We start from the raw sequence: 27,814 nt of genomic DNA, 5'->3' as shown, positions 1-27,814 counted from the left end.
TAATTTATAAATACATTTTCAAGATCCTTTCATTTTTTTCTGCCATTATAAAATACAGACCTAAAATATATTTTGCATTTTCAAAGATGGACTAACAGTCATTTTTTAGCTTGCTTTTTGGGGTCTCATCTCCTGAGCACTATACATGGCATTAGAAAACACACAAAGCTGTTCACCTGTTAATACAGCTCAACCACAGAAGTGCATAATGCAACTTTCAAACAAGGTCAAGTGAACTCACAGTATGCAAAAGAAATGCATACTTGGATTACACAACATGCGCCATGTTCTTAGTACACTCACAAGCAGTGCAGTTAGTCAAAGTAGAGCGCTTATTTTGTAAGACACTGGGCAAAAGTGCATGTGCATCTAGTCTCATTAGAAGATCTTTCTGAGATCCTACTGCCATCAACTTTGTGGTGAAAGTCTAACATCCACGAATTTACTTATTTTCAACAGTGCATATCATTAGATTTGAGAATAATCTCACTCTTCAAAGGTATAGTTCACCTAAAAATTACACACACTCATGTCATTCAAATCTGCACAAACATTTTCATGAAAGACAAAAGAACAGAAAGATCACTTTTCCATGCAATTTCAATAAACGGGGACTGAATATTTGAAACTATAAAAAGGATGCAAAAGCACCAAACTGTCATGTGACCTGTACACAAGTTCAGTATGAGTTCTGAAGAATATAGTGCACAAGTCATGTGGATATTTTTCTGATACTTTGGTTCTTTTTAATTGTTTTAAAGCTTATTATATGAAAACAGCCAGAATACTCTTAATGAAATCAAGCTTCTCCACTGAAGAATGTTAGTTGTTCAGGTTTGGAATGACACGAGAATGTGCAAATGACAAAAAAAAAAAAATTCTTGGGTGAACTATTCATCCAACTGAAATGCTATACATTGGTTTAAAAAAGTCAAATGAAAAGGCAATTATTGTAATTTCAAAAAGGATTTTATCCTGTATGCCACACTGTATATGCTTCTGCAACTCAACCAGACTCACGGCAAGCACACGTCAAATCAGACTTTTTTCTAAGTCACTAAACTGAACTTTTGCACAAAACAAGCATCTTGGCTATATATAAAAACATAATAATAAAAGTAATATTAAATTTCAAGTAAGCAAAAAAACCAATAAGACATTTACATCAATGGCCACCCTGTTTCAACAACCCTTAGCTTATTTACAATGATAAGGACGGTGCATATTGTTTCAAAGAGAAATAGAAATGGAGCATCAAGTTTTGTCCAGCACATACTAGAAGCTGAGTTTCTTGGAAGCCCACTAAAACCAGAGCAATACACTAGTCCTGAAGTGCAGTTGGCATGTCCTTTTCTTAGCAGACGCCTTATGCAAGTTACCCTGCTAACCCTGCGCCCCCCACTCCCCTTACCTCCCCTCAAGTGACAGTAAAACAGTCTATGCTATGTCTGTGAACAGGGCGCAAAAGTAGTATGGTAGGTATTATAAAAGGATTGTATAAATAATAATATTTGGAATCATTGTGAATAAATGAATAAATGTGTTTATATCTGTTAAGAAAGAAAAAGATGGAAGAAAATACATATTGCAACCTTTTTGTCCCTTTATGTTTTTGTGTACAATGACACAATGTCAAGCTCTTGCTATAAAGATCCTGGCGCTGGCATATTGCTGAAGAAATAGAGGGTGATTTCACACCGCTTCAGTCACTCACGGTCCCGAGTCGACAAACTCCACCCTCGATTGCCAGTGACTGTCCGGCCACCGCCCCAGGAGGAAGTCTGGATATGTGAGTCTGGCAAACAGAGAGAGAAACAGCGTGTTTACAGGGTCAAGAATGAGTGTGGTGGGAAAGCACACAGCTGCTGGATGGTGGGAGAGAGGTGTCCTCTTTGCATATCGTCCTATTTCATAAAAATATTAATATAGTCAGTTGAACAAATATCTTAAAATTTAGATGAAGAACTACAAAATTAATTAATTCATACACACACTTGAAGAATGAAATGCATTAATTGGCAATGTGCACGGACCAGCTCGTAAACTTCCAGTGAAGCGTCATTTGATGTTGTGATATATATAGGTAGAGACTCTTGAGACCCTCACAGAAACCTCTCCTGTCTCGTTCTTGTCAGAAACTGAGAAATAAAATAATTGCAACACTGTAAATAATGACAGCGGCATTAACATACAGTTTCATGTTACTTAAAATATAATTTTATATGCTGAGCCTGGTAATTCCAGGAGAGTACCTCGACACATAATTGTACATTTAAATGCTGACAACTAAACACTATCATAACTGTTTAGGCTAACGTTAGCTAGCTAGCGATGCTATCTCGTAAATGACATGTCATGGTTAGAAGGCTTGGTTGAGTGCATCAGACAAGATGACGACGACGAAGTGCTGCTGCAGAGTTAGGGCGAATTCCAATTGGCTTTTATGCACCCTTCAAGTGCACTTCGGGAAGGGGACACCATTTGTAGGGACGTTCCAAATGAAAGTGAGCAATTGAAACCCTTCATGAAGGGCCCTTCCAGAAGTGCGTTAGCGAAGGGAACACGCGATGGTCACTCCACGGAAGTGATTTCTGTTTGTGATCATGTGATCTACAGTTAGGAGCTCTTGCGATGCATTTTAAAGCAAAGTTGGGGTTAAGTTCGACTTCACATACAAACGTAAGTAGAATAGGCTGATTAATTTCGTTTATTTTAATGTGATACAAAATATATTTTGTCAGTAATAGAAATATGATTTAAGACAGTAGTGTAAGCAAGTTTAAGCATGTTTAGTTTGAAAAAGTTTAATAGTAAATAAGACAGTGAGGCAATATTTAAAGGGTTCCTATTATGCTCTTTTACAAAGTCTTGATTTTGTTTTGGGGGTGTACTCGAACAGACTCTCATACTGGGTTGTTCGAAAAACACACTATTTTTCAAATATTTCACATTATTACAACACCTCTCTCCCCAGTCTGGGATGATGGCTTGAATAGTTCCCATATCAAATGAAGGCCCGCCTTCTGAAATATGAAATGTGCTGTGATTGGTTAGCTGGGCCAGTGTGTGTTGTGATTGACAGCACTCAGCACCTGGTAGGGAAATGTCATGCCCCTTACCATAGCCGCCTGTGAGCTTCAGTGTAAATACTGCATCAAAAACAAATCAATTTGAGCGTGATTTTAACCCGGATGATTGTAACCAATCTAAGTTTGTCTGCCTTGCGAAAGCTAGTATGTCTCCGACATAGTGATAACACTCGTCATTCATTGTAGTTTTTACAAAATTACTGTTAAATAAAATATCTCCTTTTGAAGTGGACTTTGAGCTTTGTAACTTTGCAGATCTTTTTTATGCTCAAACAACAACATAACAGACTAACTAGAGTTGAAAAAGTGAAAAAGCATAATAGGACCCCTTTAAATAAAATAATAATAATGAGAATGAATATTTATTTGCAACAACTGATGGAGTGCTGAATGCTGCACGCATGTGCAGCGTTGTCAAGGTAATGTTTGGTCAGTCATCCCTTCACCAAGGGAGTTCCAAATGTTTATACGAGACAGTAATGCCCTACACCCTTAAAAGAGCATAGGGACGCTCATGTATACATTCAGCCAACAGACTTGTTGCTGCCTTAGTTTTGTTACTCTGAATTTAGTCTGAATCACTTCATGCACACTGCACAGCTTTATTTTTGACATCGGCTAGTCAGATGTGAAGTCAGATTGGTCCTCTTAGATAAACAAAATTTTCTTCAAATTGGAAAAAGTGATTATGTAGAGAAACCGAGCAAAGGGTGCTCCCCTTATAGCACAGTTGATTTTGACAGTTGACCAGAAATGACTGAGCTGGCTTATCTAAAACCAGGAAGTTACTGTGCATATAGTCAATTGCCATAGATTAGGGAAACTAGGATACAGGGGAATCGTAGCACAACTTTTTTTTTCTCCCACACTTGCAACCCCATGGAATGTCGTTCTAATGTTGTTTCTATATACAGATAAAAACTTTCCTTTAAACATGGCCATTACTTTGTGTGATTACATGGCCCACTTATTCTGGACTGTAGAGTTCTGCGATTTTCGCATCGGCATTCTTTAAATTTTTTTGTGAAATAAATTTATCTGATACATTCACATTCTGAAAGCTCAAAACATTCATGTATTCCTCTAGAATGGCTCTTAAGTAGATGTAAACTCTCCACCACAATACTAGTGGTGGTTGCGACAGTGAGTTGCTAATGTGTTCTAAGTGATTTTTAGCGCTACTTTGTGGTTACCAAAGTATTCTTACCAAGTATTGGAGTATTCTTGGTGGTCACTTATTGGCCCAAATCTCCATGATATTGTGGTCCTCAACTACATGGCTTCAACAGACGTCTAACACATTTCAATATACTCGATGGTGTTTTATCTGGAATGGTTCACATGTGGTTTGAATTACCACTGCTGGAAATAATTACAAAGTCTTAACGCAACCGCGAGATTAGAGACAATTCTGTGTGGCAAACCAGAGATTCACTTACTTAGATGGACATCAAGACTCAGCCAAAAATTTAAGTAGTTGGATATAATCAGAAAACGGCTTTGTTTGGGAGACCAAAAATATGCCATTAAAATTCTTTCTTAATTGCCATGTACAAAATGTGTGTATGATGTGTTAAAGAGCTGAAAAACAATGTTCAAACCAGAACTGGGCCGCAGTGTAAAAACAGATCTATGACAATGACCATGCTTCAGCTGTGGTTTTCACATACAATTTTGTTCTTAACCACAATGTGCCATCCCTCGTTTCGAGATGCTAAATGGAAAAATAGAAAAGCGAGCAGTGACACTGATTAGTCAAAGACCAAAGCAGAAAGCAGAGGACATGAGAAGTCTAGTTGTTCTCCAACAGCATTGATGCATGTGGATTTGGGAATTCAGCTTGAAGGTTAGAAATCTTGCCATCTCATTGCTCTAGCAGGAAGAAAAAAAAAAGAAGAAGAAAAAAAAAAAACATGTAATCTCTCATTCCAGGCTCTCTATTGGATAACATGTTTGTCAGTGCACCAAACACAAAGGCTCATCTGTACCCTATGTGCACACAGTTTCATGGCCAGAAGTATCCTGTACACAGCAATAATTTTATTAGGTTATAGGTTTTATGAAGTCTTGGATCAGATGGGCATCTTTCATTATTTTTTTTATTTTATGGATTAAAAATAAAATAAAGTAAAATTACAATTATTATAAAGTGAAAGGAAACAGTTGAAAGAAAAACAGATGCGTGTCTGTATATCTAAATGTGTGCAGCTCTTAAAGCGACAGCAGACTAATCGTAGTAAACATGCTGCCGCTTGTCATTAAAGGGAAAGATCACCCAAAAATGAAAATTCTGTCATTATTTACTCACTCTCATGTTGTCCCACACCTGTATTAATTTCTCTCTAGTGCTGAATGCAAAAGAAGATACTTTTGGTAACCAAACAGTAGCTGGTCCCCATTAACTTTGATGGAATGAAAAACAATAGGGATCAGCAACTGTTTGGTTACCCACATTCTTCAAAATAACTTTTACGTTCAACAGAAGAAAGAAACTCATTCAGGTTTAAAACAACTTGAGAGTGAGTAAATGATGACAGAATTTTTCATTTTCAGCAGTTTGCAGAGAACATCTGCTCTTAAAGGGATAGTTCACGATTAGTAGCTGGTCCCCACTGACTTGCATAGTGTTTTTTTTTTTCCTTTCATACTATGGAAGTCAATGGGGATCAGCAACTGAAGGTGAACTATCACTTTAATCTTTTCACCGGCATTTTGTTTTCATAGTCAGATATCGTGATGTATCATTATAGGATTGTCTAGCAATATATCGATTATAGCAGAATTGCTGTATTGTGATATTATCGGTACCATGAGCCATGTTTTGTGTATCGTATTTTGTCATATTGTGAGGTAGCCTGTGATTCCCACCCCTACTTGTTAGTGTAAGAGATTCATCAATGCCAGGTATGAAAGGCAAAAAGCTTGAAGCAACAGAGAGCCACCGCTTCCAGCCAGCCTGTGCTGACAATAGACCAGATAAAGAGTACACTGTTTCCTGCAAGAACTGACTAGAGCACCTGTTCAGAACACAAACCCAACAAAAGGCTATTCTAAATTGGGTCAATGCACACTTCCAGAATCGCTCTGAGCTACTGAATAGAAACGGTTAAAAACGGCACACACTCCAAGAGCTGCAGACTGTGTTCTATCTCGCTGAGCTGCCAATCGGCTCTGGGCTTTCATCTCATCAGACACACACACACACATACGCAGCAGCACAATGCATGCAGGAATGAGAGGAATGTTTCTGGAATGGTACAGTAATGAGCTGGTGTCTTTTTTTGCAATGTTTCTTTAGAGTCATTGGAAGAAATAGTTGTCATAATTCAGCAGCACTCTTCATTTTGAACAGTACCTGCTACCAATTATATACCAGAAACACATGGACTGAGCATGCTAAATATATATATATATATATATATATATATATATATATATATATATATATATATATATATATATATATATATATAAAACATATTAGTGGACATTTTCTGTGTTCTTACCACTTCTTGGGCATGAGGACTTCCTAAGATGACTTTTTTTAACTGACTGCCAAAGCTAAGCCAATTGGAGTTACTTTAATAATACATTTGAGTAATAATACTAGCAAACATTAATAATGATGACTGTTAAGTCAAGCATCACTATTACTATTGCTCACACTTGAACCAAACCTTTACCCTAAAGATTTGTTTTTCTGAACACAGGTCCATTGTTAACAGTGTAGCAATGAAGAGCCTATAATTCGTGAGATCAGATGTAGGAACTGCTTACCCTGGCTTTACTGTCCTGGGCAGACATGTATCCCACACACATGCTCTCTGTTGTATGGCTCCATAGAAACTCCACTGTGAATAAAAGAGAGACACAATGACTGTGAGATACTACTATTAAAAAAAGTCCTTAGAATATTACACTTTCTATAAACCTGGAAGATAATTAAAACCCCTTCAGGAATTTCAAATAGATTTTTTAAAATATATTTTTTTTTAATTAATGAATGAAATACTATATTTGTATAATTTATAGAAAGTGAGTGACGTATGGCCACCGATACTCAGTCGGAATTTGTGCTCTGCATTTGCTATAAACTCAGCAACACAATTAGTTACTTGTTATACACTCAACAAGTAACCACAATGCTTATTTTACTCATGTCTGCAAAACCACTATTCGAAAAATCTATTTGAAATTCCAAAGGGAACCCATGGTGAATTAGCCTTCTGAGTTGGCCTACATATTTGAAATCAAGATTGAACAGTTGATCAACATAAAAGACAAAGACATATTGAAAAGATATTGACAGATATTGAAAAGCACATTTCATATTGATTTTAAATGTTTTCTTCCACTGAGTGTTGGCCATAATCATAACAATGCCATTATTCTCTGAGGCCAGACCACATTTTCAGACCTGTTTATTCTCCTATTTGTGAATGCAGGGAGCTGCCATGTTTATCCCTGAATGTTTAAACAAAGACGCCTGGAAAAATAGTCAGCATCTTTAGACAAGAATGTGAGGGAGGTATCAGAAAGAAACAATGTGGGGGGAACAACAACATTATAAATGGCTTTCAGGGAATTTTCAGTGATGTTCAGATGTTCCACAAATCCTCCAACTGCATTTTTGTCCTTTAAATACAATATCTATCCATCTATACACACAGCATATGAGAGACATAAAAAAAAAGAAAAATCATATCCCAAACATCTGAATTAAGTGAATAGAATTACTAGGGGAAATGACTGGAAAAAATTATATCACTTTATAATATTCCTATTTTCAATCTTATTATTTTTATTTAACATTTTATAGCCGTTCTGAGGATCGTTTTTGAACACACTATCATCTTGATTTGAGATGTATTCAATTTAAGCTAAGCCAGGACAGAGGAGCACGTACCCAGCACAGCCTGGATGTCTTCAGAGCGCTGGGCTTCTCCACATGTGCAGCACCTCAGAACGATCACCCCACCCAGAACACAGTCTTCACCAGCCAGGAACGGCGAACCAAACACAAACAACCCAACTGCATTTCAACCATGACCCTCTTTCTACTACAATCAGTCTATTTAGATATGAAGTAGAAATGAAAGCATGTTGGAGGCATCTAAGAAAATCCAGCAATTTGGTCAGTGATTTATTAGTTATGCTCCGTTCTGAGAAGTTAATGAAATGAGTGGGAAAGCCATACATTTCCGTACTTTCCCCTGCCAACCTAAACAACTGAAAACAATTATTTTTTCCAAAGGTTTTGTTTTATTAACCAAATGAGAAAAATTGGGAACAGAGCCACTTTTCGCTCTTTAATAGGTTAATGATGGAATGAGTTATTTCTGTAACCCCTCACGGAGTCCTGATAAAGAGTCTCGGTTGAGAAAGCATGAAAATGCTCACACTGGCTCAGTTGTAGCGCAAAAGGTTGTGGGTTCGATTCCCAGGGAACACACATACTGGTTAAAAAAAAAAAAAAAAAAAAAAAAAAAAAAAACTGTATAGCCTGAATGCACTGTAAGTCGCTTTGGATAAAAGCGTCTGCTAAATGCATAAATGCATCTCAGAACTGGCCACAGCATAGGTTTGAAGCACTCAAGCATAACATCAGTCCACAGGAGGGAAGAGTTTAAATTTCACCTCAGATAGATGCTCGATTTCATTAAAGCCATACTGATTTTGAATATCATGTTGTGTTCAGCTTGTTTACACAGAACACAGCTCTTTTTATGACACATCTCAATTAAAACCTGGATGGCCTTCACACAGAACATTTTCTTAACACCTCACTTAAAAAGACACCTTAAAAAAGATCATTATCAAGTATTCCATTAAAAAGCGTTTTATTTTAATCTTCGGTTTCATCTAAGCATCCCCACAGTTTAATCAAATTTATTACACAGTTTTCAGGAACACTTGATTCTGATTGGTCAGTCACAGCATCCTGCAGTCAAATAGTGTAATAGTATAAACTAGTGTTGAGACCAAGACCAAGAGTTTTAGAGGTTTTGACCACCAAGTCAAGACCAAGACCAAATGAGCACTTCTCAAATTCGTCTGAAAGATCCAGATTTTCTGCCTAAGAAATGTTTGATATTTAATCAATAAATACAATTAGAATATTAAGACACTTTACAGAGCGGTTACCAATCAAATGAAATCACTAACATCTTTGCACTGCAGAAGTGGCACAGAAGTTTCATCTGAATTGGTACAATTACAGCTGCATAAATATTGTTGAGACTTATGGTTTAAAAATACATTTTTGGAATTATAGAGATGTAATGACAAAATAAAATTATTATTATTATTTTTTTTTTTTTTTTGTGGCTAGGTGGCTGCAAATCACTTAATGAGCGAGTCACTGAATCTTTCGTTCAAAGCAGCTGATTCATTCAGTAACGAATTCAGTTGCCCAGAAATGAAAAACAGTTCTGCTATGAGTTTGTTTGGAACGGTTTTCACCGGCGAAAAAACAAAATTGTGTTTAAAATTGTGGCTAAAATTTGACGAAATTGAAAATTTGACTTAATATTAACTTGTTTGTTAAACATTTGCAAAATATCAAATTAGATCCATATTTCAGGTCCACTTATTTAATTATTAGGTTAAAAAAAAAAGTGATAAACAAACCAGACACAATGCGAAGAGGCAATGCGACAGGGCAACATGTAATAAAAGTTGTGTTTTAGATATTTATGTAGATTGATGCATCTCCTGCAGGTGTGGATTTCCATGCAGCAAAACTATAAAGGTCACAGGCCAAAACCAGCAAATATTCCCACATGTATTTTGTGTGCTACATTCAGTATGAAATCCAAGCGGTCACCCGATTTCACAAGCCCAGAAAAGGAACCAATTGAGCAACACTTCTGAACATGAAAGCAAGCGACTTCAAATGCCCTGAAAATAACTATGGCCAGATAAATATGATTTAACCAAAAACTTGTGGAGCCAGTTTAAAAGAATGTTATTGATCCCCAAATCCAAACAAATAGAAAAAAAACATTGTGATTTTGATTTTTTGTAGTGCTCATTTCCAGTCAAGCAAGTTGTTAATAATTTTGTTGTTCAGTTTTAACTCAGAGCTGCTCTTACTCACACATATCGTGGTAAAGTGACGCTAGCCTGCTGGAAGACAGAGAGAGGACAAACATCAAAACATAGTGACAGGGAGGTAAAAAGAGTCCCTGAGAATCACTCACTGATGAATTTGTTTTGCATAGCCTCCAGTAGGGCCTGGTGTGTGTTTTCAGCCTGCATGGCAGTAGAGCACTCTCTGGCCAACATGGTGCGAATCAGATGCTCTCCAGAGCCTGCAATAGTACACACAAGACCCACATTCAATAATTCAGTATTCATTTTTATTTGACAAAAAAATAAATAAATAAATAAACATATTCCATAATCTGATTTATTAGTCCAAAATTACTAAGACGTTTCACTGTTTGCATAACTCTGCTTGTCTGTGTTCATGGTGTTTCATAAAATGTTATTTTCATACTGAATTGCAACTGACGTGTATTAACATATCAAATTGCAAGTGCTGTTTCTTCATTTGCATACTAAATTGTAATTGATCTTCCAATCGCAATGTGAAAGTCTCTACTGTTACTTTTGATAAATTTAATGCATCATTGATGAATAAAAGTATTAATTTCTTTAAAAAAAAAAACAAAGTCTTACTGACTCCACACCTTTGAATGGTAGTGTGTAAATTCATATAGCATATATATAAAAGGGATTAGTCAGTGATGAAAACCAAGTCGAGTTTATGAATTATCTTGTAAATTCATTAAAACAAACCACACAACAATTTAGTTCATTTTAAACAAACCTATTCCTATAAGATTGGCTTTAATATGCTAAACTGAGTTATTTAGGATCAAACAATCAAACTTTTGAGAGGTTTGACAGGTCACGTGTCCCCACAGGAACTAAGTTAAAAGAAAATGTATAAAAACGGTTAATCTCACTGTCAAGACACTAAAGGCTTTCACAGTCATTTGGCTTTCAAAGGCAAACATGTACAACAGCCAGTTTTTAATAGGGAATGTAAAGAAATGGCTTGAACACTAAATGTCTGGCAGCCATTCAAGCCTAAGAAACCATAAAGCCTAAAGAAAATAGCCGTGTTGTTTCTGTAAACACAAATGTGGGCCTCGTAAAATATCAGGTAACTACAACAAAACTTTGTTGCTATGACAAATAGATGCTAATTTCTTTTCTTTTGTTCTTTTTTGTTGTTTTAACAAAATAACGAACGAACGATTGGCTCCACCGTTGGCTCACTATTTTCAAGTTACCGTAAACCCTCTCGTACTCTCTCTGGAGAAATCGATGTTACTGGCAAAAAATACCACAAGTTAACAGTTAATTTAACAAGCAAACAGTGCCATGACAGTGCAAACTCAATTTCCAGTGTAAAGTAAATAAAACACAACAAACTAAAGATGACAAGAAACGGGCAAATGTAGCGAAAGGAATCAACACCAACTCGCCTTTCGCCCTAAGTGAAACCACAGCGAGCGCTGCAGAGACTAACAGGGTCGACCCGAGAGAAAGCGAGCTCTTTGTGTCAGTTTGAAGCCAGAGTGATTGTTTTTCTCCTCCTTTTGATAGGAACGCCTTTTAAGTTGGGAAATGAAAAGCAGGTGCACTGCTGGAGTGCACACTCGAGCGGCCTGTCCTCATCGCCATGCCTTTTCAATTTTGAGAAGGATGAAAGAGAAATGCATGCTGAAATGGGCATGGGGGGAGAAGTTGATAAAATGTGTGATTCTGCTTTTGTTTTTGGAATGGCGGGCGATCAAAAACAAAAAGGCACAAAAAGCAATGTGAGATTCGTGCCTATTGCACATGAGTTTGTGTGATTATAAAGTAAAAATGTTAACAGGGAGCACACATGTAAAACAGCGCTCAAGAAACATGTCAAGAGCAGGTCTGGGTAATATTTCACATCAAAATCAAGAAAAAAACTGAAACTGTATATTGCATAATGGGGGGAAGGTCTGTTTTAGGTCCATTTAGGACCAGAGCTCAGGTCATCCAAACGTTTGACAGGACAGGTGTCCCCAAGGTATAAAAATAGTTAATCACATTTAAAACAGCATTTGTAATATTTAAGCAATAGGGTATATCTCCAAAAATCTGTCAAGAAAATGTCTGGGTAATATTTTCCATCAAAATGAAATGAAAACAAAATGATATATAGTACTTAAAAGCCTGTTTTAGGACCATTTAGGATCTTAAGATTTGTTGCATAATGGTTTCATCTTCATGACAAAAAAAATTATAAATGTGCTCCTTTATAATAAAAATATTTAAAACGTGTTTTACTTTCTTACAGTGATGAGAACATTTGGATAATTGCCATTAACAATTATTTTTTTTTTTTACTGAAGATACTATGGTTCCATAAAAACTCAAGCCACTGTGCAAAAAATAAATAAACAAACAAACAAACAAAAAAAAAACATTTAGGCTGCAAAGAACTGACCAAAATCTCTTAAAAACATGTGACCGACAGCACCACTTTTTCTTTTCTTTAACCAGAGGAAGCCATACATGCTGCACCCCTGTGCAACATGCCAAGCTTGAATGAATCCCAGTCTCTCTTCAATGGGCCAGGTGTGTGTTCACTGCTAAACTCAGGTCAGGCCAAAGGTGCTTTCACACAAGGGTGCCGCTGGACAAATGACGAAGGAAAAGAAAAAAAATATAGCCTTCAACATAGTGTAACACTCTTTGGAAGTTGTGTAAGTGATTATGGCACAGGGAAGCATATTAACAGAGGCTACAGTTTGACAATTCAAAGCCAAGCAGAGCTTTTTACAAGCTGTCTGGTTGTTAAAAGCAACGTTGTGCCTTGTGAAATATTATAATAAAGTTACAGGTGCAGTTATGCTGAAAAAGTTATTGTTCCATGTCGTGGTGGTTAACAAAGTAAGTGCAAATTTAATGCACCGAATAGGAGAGATGGAATAAATTAAACGTTAAATACATGTAACATCAAAGTAATGCACAATACACTCAGCATGGTCATATCAGGTATATGCAGATATGATTCAATCCTCAACCGCACCATCAAAATAAGAGACAGTTAACATAACCATTGTATAATACATTTATACACATAATAATTTATAATAACCATCACTGTTTAAAAGTGATGTCAGTAAGATTCAGCATTGGTGATGATTTAAAAAAAAAAAAAAAAAAAAAAAAAACATCTAATGTTGTAAAATATTATTACAATTTAATCAACTTCATTCCATTTTCATACATTTTAAAATGTAATTTATTTCTGTTATGGCAAAACGGAAATCTTCCAGTCTTCAGTGTCAGGTTATACTTCAAAAATCATTCTAATTTGACATTTTGGTGCTCAAGAAACATTTCTTCTTTTTTTTTAAATGTTGTGCTGCTTAATATAGAATTGAAACAGATATCTTTTGTAACATTATAAATGTCTTTGTCACTTTCGCCCATTTAATGCATCCTTGCAGAATAAAAATGTTAATTTCTCACTGACCTAAAACTTCTGAAGGGTAGAGGATAACCTAAATAATATATTTAATTTTTGTCTGAAATTTTATCTGTATTTATTTTATTTTTCCCCTCAACACGCTTAACATTCAATCCTGCCCAATTAGCAAAGACGCCAAAGCATGTCTGACCGAATCTTGCCATTAGTAGCTAAAAGAATATTCATATCTAAAAAGCACTGTATGCACATCAAAAGAAGTGACATGTTGTGATGTGACATATAAAGCCAAACACAGATTTAATCTATTCTTTACTCCTGACCTGAAGAGGATAGCTCTTATAGTATTCTATTCAAACACAATCGTCTCGACCTCTTCCATATCTAGCCATGCATAAAAATCTCTTTTATCATGACTGCTTTAAGAAATCCAGACATCCTCTATGGGCACAATGGACATGTGTGCTTGTATGTGCTGTATGGAGATGTGAATCATGTCTGTAGCCCACTGACTTGGGCACACAACAATATAAGTGTGAAAATCTCGTTTTATTCATGTGACAGAAAGCATTAGTTTTAAACATGAATAGCACAGCCTTGGGCCCCACTCACGGCAGGCATCCCAAGTAAAGCAGAAAATCTCCTTTTTTTTTGCTCTTGAAATATGTCCCTACTAAGCAACTGGCTAATGGCATTAAGATGTTGGAAGAAAGAATTGACATCTACATCAGGGCCAAAGAAAGGACAGAAATTTCAGAAGCTTCAAGCTACAAATTAGATTTTCATCAGGACTGTATTTGTGCGCAAACTTTTTATAACAATAACAAATTGACTGAACCTGTCAAAAAGCAGTAAATGTACAGTAATGTCAGACTAATATGACTCCGGTGTTTTTGATACCTGAGGTACTCACAGCTGTAGAGTAAAGGCTGATGTCACGGGCGTTTTCAGCCCAGCAGCCACAACCATAGTGAGCAGCCTGAGACAGAAACATTTGAAGAAAAATGTGTTAAATAAGAAAATCCGCTGCTGCGTTTATAAATAAAAACATTTAATATACAGCATGATGGTAAAAGAGAATATGATCAGACTTGAGAGAAAATCAAAGGTCACCTGTCCCACCCGACCCGGGTGTTTCATGGCAAGACCTCCGCTGGAAACTGCAGCCGCCACATTCCCTTCCCGATCCACCACAACCGCACCAACCGTGTCCAGACAGGCCGAGTTATTCTCCTCACCTTCCACCATGAGGTCTCTTACAGGCTCCAAGCAGCCAAAATCATTCTCCTGCACACAAAATTGCCCTTCAATTAGAATTTCCTATCGCACACATCAAAAATAAATGTAAGTGTCAATGTTTCTTCATGCTAAACGGTGTGCCAAAAAAAAAAAAAAAAAAAAAAACAGGAACAAAGAGGCTATGGTTACTGGCAACAGCAAAAAAGGCACATTTCCAAAGCCCAGAATAATGCTAGACTAAAACACATTAAACATTGCTTTTCTTGTAATGTTTTTTCTTGTCTGTGAAGTTGGCTTTCAGACCCAGCTGGCTACCATAACCAAACTCGACCTTTCTGACAAACCTAGGAACTGTAATACATGTCGCTATCTAACTTGAGCAAATAAAGTGCAAATATATATCAGCATCTGAAAAATGATCCTCGTGCTCTCATTTATGAGTAAAATGGTCATTTTTAAAGGACTGTTTTCATTTGCTGATTGCTGTGTACTTTGGAAAGAACATTAATGTTGACCCAAAAGAAATGTAGATCTGTTTGATAAATTGGTATAAATTATAATTTATTATTCCATCTTCTCATGAACAAATTGTCATTACTGGGCCATAGATCTTCAGACCTCGGCTGATTATTATGTGCAATAACCTTCTAATATATGAGCAAACAGGCTAAAACAGAATGTTATTTTTATTAATCTCACCATCAGTAATAAATCTGACAAAAACAACTCCAGTACAACATCTGCTCACAGATCTCTCCAGCGAGGAGCATCGATTTTCCTCTCCTATATTGGTAGCTGTTTATATAACCTCTAAGTCTTAAAAATGTTTCTGCTTTGTCATGAAAGCAAGTTGGTTAAAATATCCAATTGAGTTGAAATGTTTCCATCTTTATCACATTTTTCTGTAAAAAAAAAACAAAAAAAAAAAACACAGCATTTCCATACTTCGATCAATGAGTTCCCAGTTGGTCACACAATAATTGGATTTTTTTCTCTATTTTATGGAGACTTTAAGCAGATAACTGTGTAATACATTGTTGATTTTTAACAATACTTAATATTTACAGTAGATATTAAGACTTAAGAAATAAATTCCATGATATTTCCAAGCCTGAAAACATGGGCGGCACCAGGGCTGGGTTTCCGGGGAAAATGCCCTGAATAGATTAAGTGAACCCCCAAATGTTTTTAAGCACTTTGCCTTTCACCCCGGCATTTGTGGTTTTTGCAAAAAATATTCTAAGACACAAACCTTACCATGAACCTTGCAAATGTCTGCAAATCCAATAATTACTTTTTTTTCTCTCTCTCTCCAAGAGCCCTCATCGTGGGAACTTTTATAAATCAAAACAACACTCAAAAACTCCAGGCAAGACAATGATATAAAACACAAAATTCTAAGATTCCCTAATATTCCCAAGTTTCCCAAAACTGTGGGAAACTTTCAATGCTAAAGTTATGTTTCTATAAAGCACAAGTGCACCCTCCCACATAACCGAAGTTACAGAAAGATCTTAGTTCTGCAAAGCGCTTAAATGCATTAAAAATGGCCCTCCTAGACCCCGGGCTATCCATGCCATACAAATGCATTTCATCCACAGTAAAATAATAAATATGGCACTTATAAAATCAAACAAACCACAGGCCCACTTGAGAAGAGACTGGGGGTTGTGTTGTTATCTTAATGACCTTTTAATGCAAAGCTTTAGAGAAAAGTCTTTACTGAACTAAACTGAAGGAAGAAAGACCATGTGGCATCCCAGAGGCACAGATCATTCATGCAGACAGCGCCAACGGCAATCACCTACTTCAAACTGATGCTATCTTTAAAACAAACCGTACAAGGTTCGAACACCAAACAAGAGTACCTAATATACCAAACCAAGTTAGACCGCAACGTATTTGTCTTTCCTGTCCAATAACATTTTCGCCCCCATTTTCAAACACTGTAATTTGCAACTAATGACCCACGAGTGACCCACATTTTGCTTTCTCATCGGGACCACACAAGCATCACATCGCGGACGGATTTGCGCTTGAACCCATTTTCCCTCAACACCTGCATTCCATGTGTACCTGTCAAATCGCTTCCTTGAAATTCTACCAAAAAAGTAGGAGAGATGCTAACATGTTCAAGCACATTACAGGAAATAATTCGGTGAAATAACTTCAAGATGTGGGCGCGGGAGATCGGACGGCAAGGTGGAGACGGTGCTGAAGCACCATGGTCTCATATCGCATCAACGATTGCCTTAAAACTCCTGTATTGATCTGTCATTTTTAGTTACTTTAAAATAAGATAAATGGTCCATGCAGGGTTATTATAGTTACCTAAAACTGAATCTAAAATTAAAAAAGTTAACTGAAGTGAAAGTAAACTAAACATAATATAAACTATATACTACAAATGACAAACACACAAGAAAATTGCTAAAACTTTATAATGAAAATGTAAAATATAAAACTAAATACTGTATTTTACATAATACATTAAAATTCAAAGTAGCCAAATATTCAAAATATTAATAAAAACAGCAACAGTATCTCAATGATACTAAAATAACACTGGGTCCATGAACTAAATTATGCATTTGAAACTGCCCGGCAGTACATGGCTAAAAAGATCTTTTCAAGTTGACCTTTTCACGTTTACCTGCTGAACTCATGCTTTTCAGGGCACCGTCACAGAACTGTCACCCAAGTCAAATTCCTTGTGTGCAGTGCCATGTCAGCAGTGCAGTAAGTATACGTATGTGTGTTTCCTGTGATTGTGAGTATTTGAGGTCTACACCCCCCCCTCCAAGTTCGTCATTACCCAACGGGTTTCCTCCTCTGGGTATATGTGGTGGTTTTGAATTAGAGGACTGAACAGATGCAGATCCTGTTATCAGTCGAGTAATAATGTCAGAGCAAATGCCTCTGCTGCACTGTGTTTAAGCCTAATTAAATGTGTTGAACTGAATGGGAGGGTGGAAACTTATACATCAGGGAGAATTTATAGGAGAAACTTGCATATTTAGTCTTTTTTTAATCAGGGGGTTTAAAGAACACAAATGCCAAAAATCAACAACATATCCTGAATGTTAAAGTTTTCCCTTTTATTAAAAAACTCTTAAGAAACTCTCAACATCAAGTCTGAAACAGACCTGACAAAGTTCAGAACACTTTGACGGAAGCTTGGTTTCTATTTCTGAAGTCACACCGGATAGCCCCACCTATACTGAAATCTCACTGGTCCTCTCCACATAACCATGTATTAAATATCAAATATGGATGTGGTTCAGTCAGATAATGCAGAAGTTTTGTATTTAGTGTGAACAGACAAATGCTGCCTAATTTGAACTCAGTTTTAAACTCAACGTCCAAACAAGTTTTTAACATTTTGCCACACCTGACAATGGTAAGTGAATTTTTCCCAACCAGCATACATTTATTTTTATGTTTCTGTCTGCATGACAATTAGATTACTCATTGTTATATAAATAATTAATAATTCATCCCAATATATAATAATTAAATTAATAAATATTTTCTATAATACAATTAAATATTAATATAATATTTAAATTAATATATTTACAATTTTTTTTTAGATTTTATTTGAAATTATATTCATACATTTTGTATAACATTAACTATTAATAACAATCATAATTCTTACAGTATAGTAATAATTATTAGTAATAAATGATGTAATAATTGAGCAGGTGTTAAGTATAGACCTCGTCTGGATGGGAGAAGCTTTACTCAGAGAGATGTTTCACCATATTATCATTTTTAAATGTGGCCAATATCAGATTCACGTTCATTTATAAGCTGATGTGCCGCGAAAGGCGGCAAATTTGTGAGCAGGTGATAAGGAGGATGAAGATGAGGAGAAAGAGAGCAAAGTTTTTAAATATTTAGTTAAGTTTATAAGTTTAGCTTGTATAGAGCTGTCAGTGTAATACGTAATAAAATAACACCACACTGTCTCTCCACTGACTGCCTCCGCAACTGTCTGTCATATTCACTGAGTGATCAAAGACCTACAGCTATGTAAAATCATTGGATTGACTCCTGTCAGCGCGGAATCATGATCAATTTCAATCTAGTTCCGATTATGACCGTTCAGACTGTGGTCGCATTGCAAAACATTTGATCTGAATCGGATTTCGATCAAATCAGAATCAAAAAGATCAGATTTCATGTGGTTTGTGCTGTTCACACTTTCATGAAATCTGAGTCATATATGAGCAAAAAAAAAAAAGAATTTGGTCACATTTTGGTCACATTTTCCTGCAGTGTGAAAGTATAATTAGATTTACTCACATGTTCACATGATTGTCTTTTCCTCTTCATCTCAACCTGCTCCGCCAGCTCCATCTTCCTCTTGTTCCTCTTGTAGCCTGACAAACTGAACTCTGTAAAGTGTTTAAAAAAAAGTGTGGCAGTCAATAACAGATATTACTCTACTGCCTATCAAAAAAATTCTGTTAGTGTGCCAGGACCCACTAAATGCTGACAACTGTTTTGCTTCTGTGGCCTTATTGCTTTGATTATTATTATTCATAATAGCATAGTGCAGCAAGGGTGTGTGTTTGGCGGGGAAGCTTTTATTCACATAATAAATCAGTCTGTTGGTAGAAATGTGGTTGAAATCCTCAAGGTCTCCCTAAATAATGGGACATGTGTTGGAGTGAGGTCATGGTTTTGGCGTCAGATCATTTCCAACACTGACAACACACACACTCCATCACTGTCTTACACACACTGGGAGTTGGCATGGGGCCCTCTATTAAAGTATAGAAGCCATTGTTTACCAAACGCTGCATTCCACTCCTGTGAAAATTTCTTAATCAAAGAAAATGAATCAAGGAAATGGGCACGATTAAGTCTTTTTGCAGAATTTAATGGAATGCAATTAGACCTAGTAAAAATAACACTGAGTCAATGAATTAAGAATACTTCAGCAGATGAGATCACATGCCTTCTTGCCAATCACTTTTCAATAAAATGATTACGTGCCACCGACTTACAACTGAGTTAAACGGCAGTGGCTTTGTTAAAAATCTGAACATAGATCTAGTATTATTCAATAAAAACTGTACATAACCTGTGGGAATTCAGTAAAAATGACAATAAGAATTAGATTTTCATTCCCTAAAGGAAATATAAGTACTTGCAAGAAAACGCTGTATCAGATCACTTTGTCACTGTCACTGAGAATTAGTGGGTGTCTTGTTTTCAGTCAGCTGTACTTAAGAATCAGCATGTTGCTAAATCGTTAAATATATAAAAGGACAAAAAATAAAAAATCAATTCAGTTATGCTATGCTATGCAACTAGTGCTTGAAATAAGACAAATCACATTTCAGCATTCAAATTTCACTATTACATCATCACAGCCAGTAACAATTTCAATGCTGTACAATTACAACAATTGTAGACTTTTAAGAATAAAATTAACACAAAACCAAAACAGATAGCACAGATAATGCTATAATTTAGGCTGAATAAAATGCAGAATTGTAATACATAAAATTAAGTAATACACTTATTTAAAACAATATAAATGCTGGAGTTTTTAAAACAGAATAATCTTAAATGTCGATGTTTGGCGAGTATTCTACATAATTATGAAACAAATTCCACTTCCAGTGTGCATCTAAATGATTTTTCCTTCTTGAGATGGTTCTGTTCATCCACATACACCATGCAACCACTGTCATCGAACGTTTCATGCAATAAATGGAAATACTTTGTGACAATAACATTTTATCCATATTAACATACGCTTAAAAACAGCGATGTCAACTTCCTCCGTGTATATATATATATATATATATATATATATATATATATATATATATATATAGATGCACTTTAAGAATTTAATATTATTTATTGATATATAAATAAACTATATATTTAATTTTTTGTGTTTTTTATTGCGATATGAAATCTAATCAAATTTTTTCTTACAAACAAAAATGGGGTGAGCACACTTACATTCTAATTTTAAATGGTTTAAACATCAGAGTATTATTTAAATTAGAGTAAATTATTTGTTTGTAACTTTAGGATATGGTTTGAATTGTTAACATATTAACTAACATGAACTTACCACGAGCAATACTTTTGTTACTATATTTATTCATCTTTGTTTATCTTAGTTTATAAAAACACAGCTGTTCATTATTTGGTAATGTTACTTCACAGTGCATTAACTATGTTAACAAATACTGTACAACTTTTGATTTCAACAATGAAGGCTATAGCCTATATGTTGAAATTAACAATGTTGTAGAAGTGCAGTTTAGTAATAGTAAATGTTAAATAATGTAGTTAAATAGTTTAATAAATAGAATATTATTGTAAAGTGTTACAGATTTTTTTTATACACCAATCCAGACGTCTCGTGAGTTCAGTGTTGGACAGGTCAGTTGTTAAAACCATTCATTAAATTGAATCGGTTCAAAGGAATCATTAGTTCGCGAATCAGACGTGTACGGCACGCGTTGTGTAATTATCTCGGCAGTTTAGGATATCCCACAAGATTTGACAACACAGAAAACATTTCATCACTGGATAGTTTTTTTTTTTTTTTTTTTTTTGACACCATCGTGTCAATTGATTTTGATTAATATGCACGAGGGAGAGAGAGCAAGACAGCGCTCGTGTTGTTTGAAGACGGTGAAGGTGAGCCGGGGCTTGATTTGTGTGTGTGTATCCGGGGCTCTCTCTCTCTCTCTCTCGCTCTCTCTCTCTCTCCTTATATGCGCCTTAAAAACACATGCAAATGATAAACTTTCACTCTATGATGGTTAAGCTGTTCAATTAATCCGCGAATCACATTCGTCAAGGGCCGGCGAGCAGCTGGCCCGTACGGTGAATAACGGATCAACTACGACAGCCTACATCGCACATCCTGCGATGTGGCTATCGTGGATTCGTACATCGCGATATCGATGCTTAAACGACACATCGTGCAGCCCTAAATAATATATATATATATATATATATATATATATATACACACACACACACACACACACACACACACACATACACATTATATGAGAAAATTAAAACTATTAAAAACCTGGATGCCAGTTACTCCTTACAGATCCAAACAGAGTGGATGGAATCTTGTCATTTCACCTTAAAGGGGTCATATGATGCTGCTAAAAATAACATTATTTTGTGTATTTGGTGTAATGAAATGTGTTTATGCAGTTTTAGGTATAAAAAAAAAAAAAAACATTATTTTCCACATACTGTACATTATTGTTTCTCCTCTATGCCCCGCCTTCTGAAACGTGTACATTTTTACAAGGCTCATCGCTCTCTAAAGCGAGGTGTGCTCTAATTAGCCAGCTATCCAGCGCGTTATGATTGGCCGAATGCCTCAAGCGTGTGACGGAAATGTTACGCCTCTTAACATATTGTGATGCCTTGTCCGGCCAGAGCGACGAGACAAAAACATAAAACCCATTATAAACGTGATATAAATATGATTTCTAGTCGTGTCTTCTTTTGGAAGGCCAAACAAAGTAGTTTCGCTTTCACAGTGAAACACACAGCATCTATACGACATAGCGGCAGCAACAACAATACTACAGCGAGAATAAAAGGTATGCCTTCTTTCTTTGCGTGAACATCTGGGCGGCGTTATGCAAATCTTCCCACATAGTGACCTAGAGATGTGGGGGTGTGTTAGAACGAGCCGTTTCGGGGGGCGTGGATGAATGTTAACTTTTATAAAGAATATTTCTTTGGATTTGAGACTTAAGTCTTTGCAACTTCACAGATCTTCTTTATTCACCAAGAGCTTGTAACACTCCAAAGAGAAAGAAAAATTTGACATTGCATCATATGGCCCCTTTAAAACTGATTCTATTATGCTTCTTAAAAGAGAAATTTACTGAAAATGTTTGAGTGTTCTAATATGTTTTAACATAATCTCCTGTTTCCCCAAATAATGTGAAATAATGGGATTTCTTTTACCAATATCCAAAGACATGTCCTGATCTTTATTAATGCACAGAAATCTAATAAAAAAACGCTGCAGTCAAGCATGCAGTAGTAGCTGAAAGGGCATTCTGGGTGGTCTGATACTCACTGGTGGTCATCTTCTCTGTAGGGCATGCTGGAATACCATGGCTGATGGCCCACTGTTCTGCTCCTTTGCCCACTAAAAAACTGACAAAGTAGAGATGTGATTTACATGGAAAAACAGCTTCATCACAGCACAAGACATTGTACTTTCATGAACGTTTCCTGCCTTAATTTTGAACCATATCCACACACACTACTCTATAAATACAATTTCTTTCTTTAAAAGAAATTCACAATTTATTCAGCAAAGATACATTACACTGATCAAAGACATCAAAGACTTTTACATTGTTACACAATTCTACTTCAAATAAATGCTGTTCTTTTGAACTTGCTATTCATCAAATAACCCTGAAAAAAAAAAATGCTCATGAATTCTACAAAAATATTAAGTAAGTAACACAACAGTTTTTAGCATCGCTAATAATAAGAAATCAGCATATCAGAATGATTTCTGAAGGGTCATGTAACATTGATGACTGGAGTAATGGCTGCTGAAAAATCAGCTTTGCCATCACATGAATAAATTATTTTTAAATGTCTAAAAATTTAAATTATTTTAAATGCAGCCTTGGTGTCAATCAATGCGGCATGAGTAAACACTTTTTGGACTACTGCAATCTATAGAAAATGTTTTATTCTATGAATGCCACTTGTTTCTTACAGCTAACAGAATACACTTGCAACATTTGTCAGAATGCCAGAATGTTTTGTCATGCACTAAGTTAGTTCTGATTTGCTGTATTACATTAATGTATACTAGTGTATTCTGTGTATACTGCAACTGAGATGTTGATGTTACTTGTTTTACAAATGTATTTCCCCTTAGGCATTGGTAAAGTATGTCAGTCCATCTATACTGTATGTCTAAGCCAACACCAGAGAGCCGGGCTCACCAGGGAGGGATCCTGCCAGCTGAAAGCTTCCCCTTCTGAGTTTCACTTAATAGTCTTCTGGCGACCAGCACCGGGTTCTTGATTCCTGATAGAAAGAGCAGCATTAGTATCACTTTCAATCAAGACAGCTTTGAATACAGTATAAGAAACCATTTGGCATTTTCATGCACTTCTGGTAAAGGATAATGCAGTTCATTGGAGTTCACTGCAGTACATTTCTCATCTAAAGTCAACCTGTCTTTTAGCCTTGCATTTTTGCATTCTTGCATGCACAAAAAGCATTTAGCCACATTCTCATAAAAGCCTGAGGAGGGTGGAAGTTGGCCTTTATTTGTTATGCCTGCAATTCACCACATGATGAAAAGCTCCAACCAGCTTCACAAAGTTTCTAAGCGCACTCACCACTCAAGGCTCCAACAGCTCCGTAGTTTAAGGACTTCCCATCCATGATGCTGGCATCACACTCAATCTCACCTGACAGGTTCAGGTTGGAACCAGTACCCGCATTGGTAAATGGGGAATCCTGTAAATAAGCATCAACCTTAAAGACAAATTTCTGTGAGATCAACAAAAAGATAAACAAAAAATAGGTTTTAAAGAGTCGTCTTATATATATAAAATCTACCTTTCTAATCTTTTTGTATTCTATCTATTTTCTTTTCATTTATTATACAATTATAAAAAAAGACCTCTAACACTAGCTTGCTCTATTCTTTTTCTATTCTATCTGTTTTCTTTTTATTTATTATATTATTTTAAAGCCCTTGCTACGTGTACTGCGTTTAAGCTAACTGAGACTTGTTATAGCACTTATATAGCATTGCTCTTTTGTTGTTTTTGATTGCTTCCATTGTCCTCATTTGTAAGTCGCTTTGGATAAAAGCGTCTGCTAAATGACTAAATGTAAATGTAAATATATATATATATATGTGTGTGTGTGTGTGTGTGTGTGTGTGTGTATATGTATAGTTTTTTTTTTTTTGAAAGACACAACTATAAGCAAGTAATTCATAGGCTGCTGTCCTTCAGTAATCTAAACACTGCACTGCTTTCAAAACTTTGCCCTGTTTGAGCGGTCTGACACATCAACTAATGGCATTTAAGTGCCAGAAAACACCAGAAAAAAATTCTAGAAATGTGTGTAGACTTTCTGTCATAGATCTTAGTCAGGTTAAACTCCATACTGAATTTTACGCAGATTAAACAAGGCTGTGAAGTACAGTGCAGACTTTACAACTGTATAAAGGTCCTACATCAAAAGTAATTTTTCACTATTTAAAACTTACAAAATTGTTTTATAGATTTTTTTGTTTCTCTCTCTTTTTTTTTTTTTTTGGTTTCATAATTGAAATAAAGCTTAAATTAAATATACAATTAGATGAAACACTTAAATTTTAAAACTTGACGAAAAATGAAAATTAGAAATGTTGCTTTGTTGAAGTACTAAAATAACTAATAAAGAAATGAAAATAAAGCTATACAGAAAATAAATAAAAAAATTACAAAAGGACATAAAATTATTAACACTAAGCTAAAATGTTTTAAATAAAAGCAAATTCAAAATATAACAAATATTAATTGTATATTGTTGAATTTGACTTCCTTGCCATCCCACTGATATCTGAAGTTTTACTCATATGTTTTCTATACATTTTCTTTCTGAGAGTCTCTATAACCAGAGTTGGTGTGTGGTTGTTGTGATCCACTATCACCTCTAGCTCGATAAGAGCTGCTGTCACGGCCTCCAGCGCCATTCCTCCAGCTCTGAGCCTGTCCACAGCCTGAAACACATTAAATCACACCTGATGACAGCAACCCCACTTCTGCCAATGCGTAGAAACCAACTCGATGTGCATTCAGTGTTTATTTTGTTCTACTTAGGATTCAGAATCTTTATGCAGAAAAGACACACTAAAATAATCTATAAAAAACAGAAAAAAATGTGATAATCCAATACAAAGAGCTTAAAAAGAAAATAAAGCTGCAGTGTTTTCTACTTGACAAGCCTCAAGCAGACAGTGTGGAACGGTATATTAAGCTGGGCAGCATGCTTCTGGTGTCATGTTATCAACACATAACTCAAATTCCCTGGCACAGGTGTTTTACTCGAACCTGATCCCTTCATTTCATACCTTACACAGCACTTTGGATAGAGAAAAGCACTACATTGCAACTTGCCAACCTATGCATTACCGCTTTTACAATTTTGTTTTTGCATTTTTGTATTCTGGCAATGAAAGAACAGTCTGCAAAAAAAGAATCAATATTTGTGTCAACAACATTAAATAATTCATATCAAAACATCTTGCAAACTGAGCTGGGAATGAAAACTGATTATATCATTGAATTGCCATCTTGTCTAGGTGACTTCTGGCAGAGCTATCCAAAGGTTACAGTTCACAGCAGAAGAATCTTAAGTTTTGAATGAAGAATCACATGCCACTCACTTTCTGGCAAGCTCTCTTGCACACATGTTTGTATTCCTTGGCTTTGGATTCTGAATGATACCCTGCCCCTGAGGAGGTAAAAATCATCAAAAATTAAAGAGATGCATTCAGTTAGTTCCTTACAATGAGTTTGCAGTTTTTACATTTTCTTACAGTTAAAGTGAGTTTCAAAAATGAAAAGTCTTTATGATCCACGAATGGAAATTCCCCTTTAAAGATTAAAAAACAGTCATATACTGACTTCATATATACATAGGCCCAAAATTGAAGGCCGTTATTGACAGAAAATAGTCAAAGCTCTCAAATTTCATTCATCAGGATTGACGTCCTTAATGTCAAATAAAGGCCAATGTTTCTCATGTATGTTGTAACTAAAGGTGGCATGCTGGTTTAAATATGCAGAATGAAGAATGACATCTAAGAGCAGCAGCAGATGGGAAAATGATCAGTGAATAAGAACTTAAATTACAGCCTGTTAGGCTTTTGTGTGGCTTCAGAAGACTTGAAATACAGGGCACAAGTCATATGGACTTTTAATGAACTTATTCAATATGTTTCGGCCCTTTTAATGCTTGATAAACATTGTAAAGTGTTGTTATATGCAATTCTTTTCTAATCGTTCTTTACATAATTACATACTGTTTTGGAATGACATGCGGGTGAGTAAAAAATTACATGATTTTATTTTTCAGTGACCTAAGGAAATCTTCATATTTAAAACATGAATCAATCAAACATGAATCATTAAGGAAAAGTGTTTTTTTCATCAATTCACCTGCATGCACCAGCACAAACCCCATAGCTCTGCCATCAGGACGGGAATCGGTGTTGTTCAATAAAGACCCTGAATTGTTTAGTGGAGACGCAGTCTCCTTACAATCTGTCGAGTTTTCTAGATTTTCCATGACCCGTATTCAGAGTAGCTTGCTTTTTGACCCATCATTCACTTATAACTCCAAAACATTTCTCCAAGACCTAAAAGCCAAGAAATTGAGTGTCATGTTAAAGTGAGTTATCATACTTCACAATTCACCTTAAAGACAGTAAGTTATTATTACTTCAGAAGTCAACTAACACAAAGGCAATTATATTATATCTAACTCAAATTATTAATAATGACACATGTTGACAGTTACAACAATGACAGGTTCCTTGTGTTTTAATGCATCGCTTTACATCTCTCACTTTGAAAAGTAATACTCATATCAGAAACATGCTTACAGAAACATAATTAACCAAGTAACTAACTGTTCGCTCAAAAACTCATATTATATTCCTTTAATGCTCTTTTTACATGCATCAACTAACGTTACTGACAGTTTCATGCCTAGAAACAGATGAAAGGATAATGATTGCAAAACTCACTCGCGTGAAGACTTCAGGTGCAGAGCGCACATCTCCACAATCATACGCATGGCTCATCATCTCTACTGATAACACACACATGCAGATTGCACTAAATTATGAGTGTAGCTGCATGATTGTGGTATGATGTGATGATAAGCGGCGCATGTGCTCGCGTCACGCCAAAACACTTCCTGGTTCAGTGACACATGTGAC

At 35.8% G+C, this 27,814-nt stretch overlaps 1 protein-coding gene across 1 annotated transcript; it reads right to left on the bottom strand.

Moving 5' to 3' along the window:
* LOC109050254 (threonine aspartase 1-like) lies at positions 1-27,814 on the bottom strand. Its single transcript, XM_042769234.1, has 14 exons — positions 27,620-27,814; positions 27,030-27,229; positions 26,255-26,322; positions 25,520-25,588; positions 24,210-24,330; positions 23,808-23,892; positions 22,916-22,995; positions 19,123-19,214; positions 14,686-14,859; positions 14,473-14,551; positions 10,292-10,402; positions 7,996-8,103; positions 6,867-6,940; positions 1-1,795 (listed from the first exon to the last, which is right to left on the bottom strand). Exons 2-14 carry the CDS (start codon positions 27,157-27,159, stop codon positions 1,703-1,705), a joined length of 1,284 nt encoding a protein of 427 aa, XP_042625168.1. The 5' UTR covers positions 27,160-27,229; positions 27,620-27,814; the 3' UTR covers positions 1-1,702.

This window comes from Cyprinus carpio, chromosome A13 (assembly GCF_018340385.1).
Source record: "Cyprinus carpio isolate SPL01 chromosome A13, ASM1834038v1, whole genome shotgun sequence".
NCBI lineage: Eukaryota > Metazoa > Chordata > Actinopteri > Cypriniformes > Cyprinidae > Cyprinus > Cyprinus carpio.
Note: the sequence above shows the minus strand (reverse complement) of the source record. Positions and strands in the feature narration are given on the sequence as shown.

Excerpts from the sequence above, each read along its gene's own strand:
- LOC109050254 (XM_042769234.1), bottom strand. The coding sequence starts at position 27,159 with ATGGAAAATCTAGAAAACTCGACAGATTGTAAGGAGACTGCGTCTCCA. Across the intron at positions 24,331-25,519 it reads CAGCTCTTATCGAGCTAGAG|GATTCCCCATTTACCAATGC; the intron begins GTGATAGTGGAT and ends GCTTATTTACAG. Across the intron at positions 14,552-14,685 it reads ACCCGGGTCGGGTGGGACAG|GCTGCTCACTATGGTTGTGG; the intron begins GTGACCTTTGAT and ends TTTCTGTCTCAG.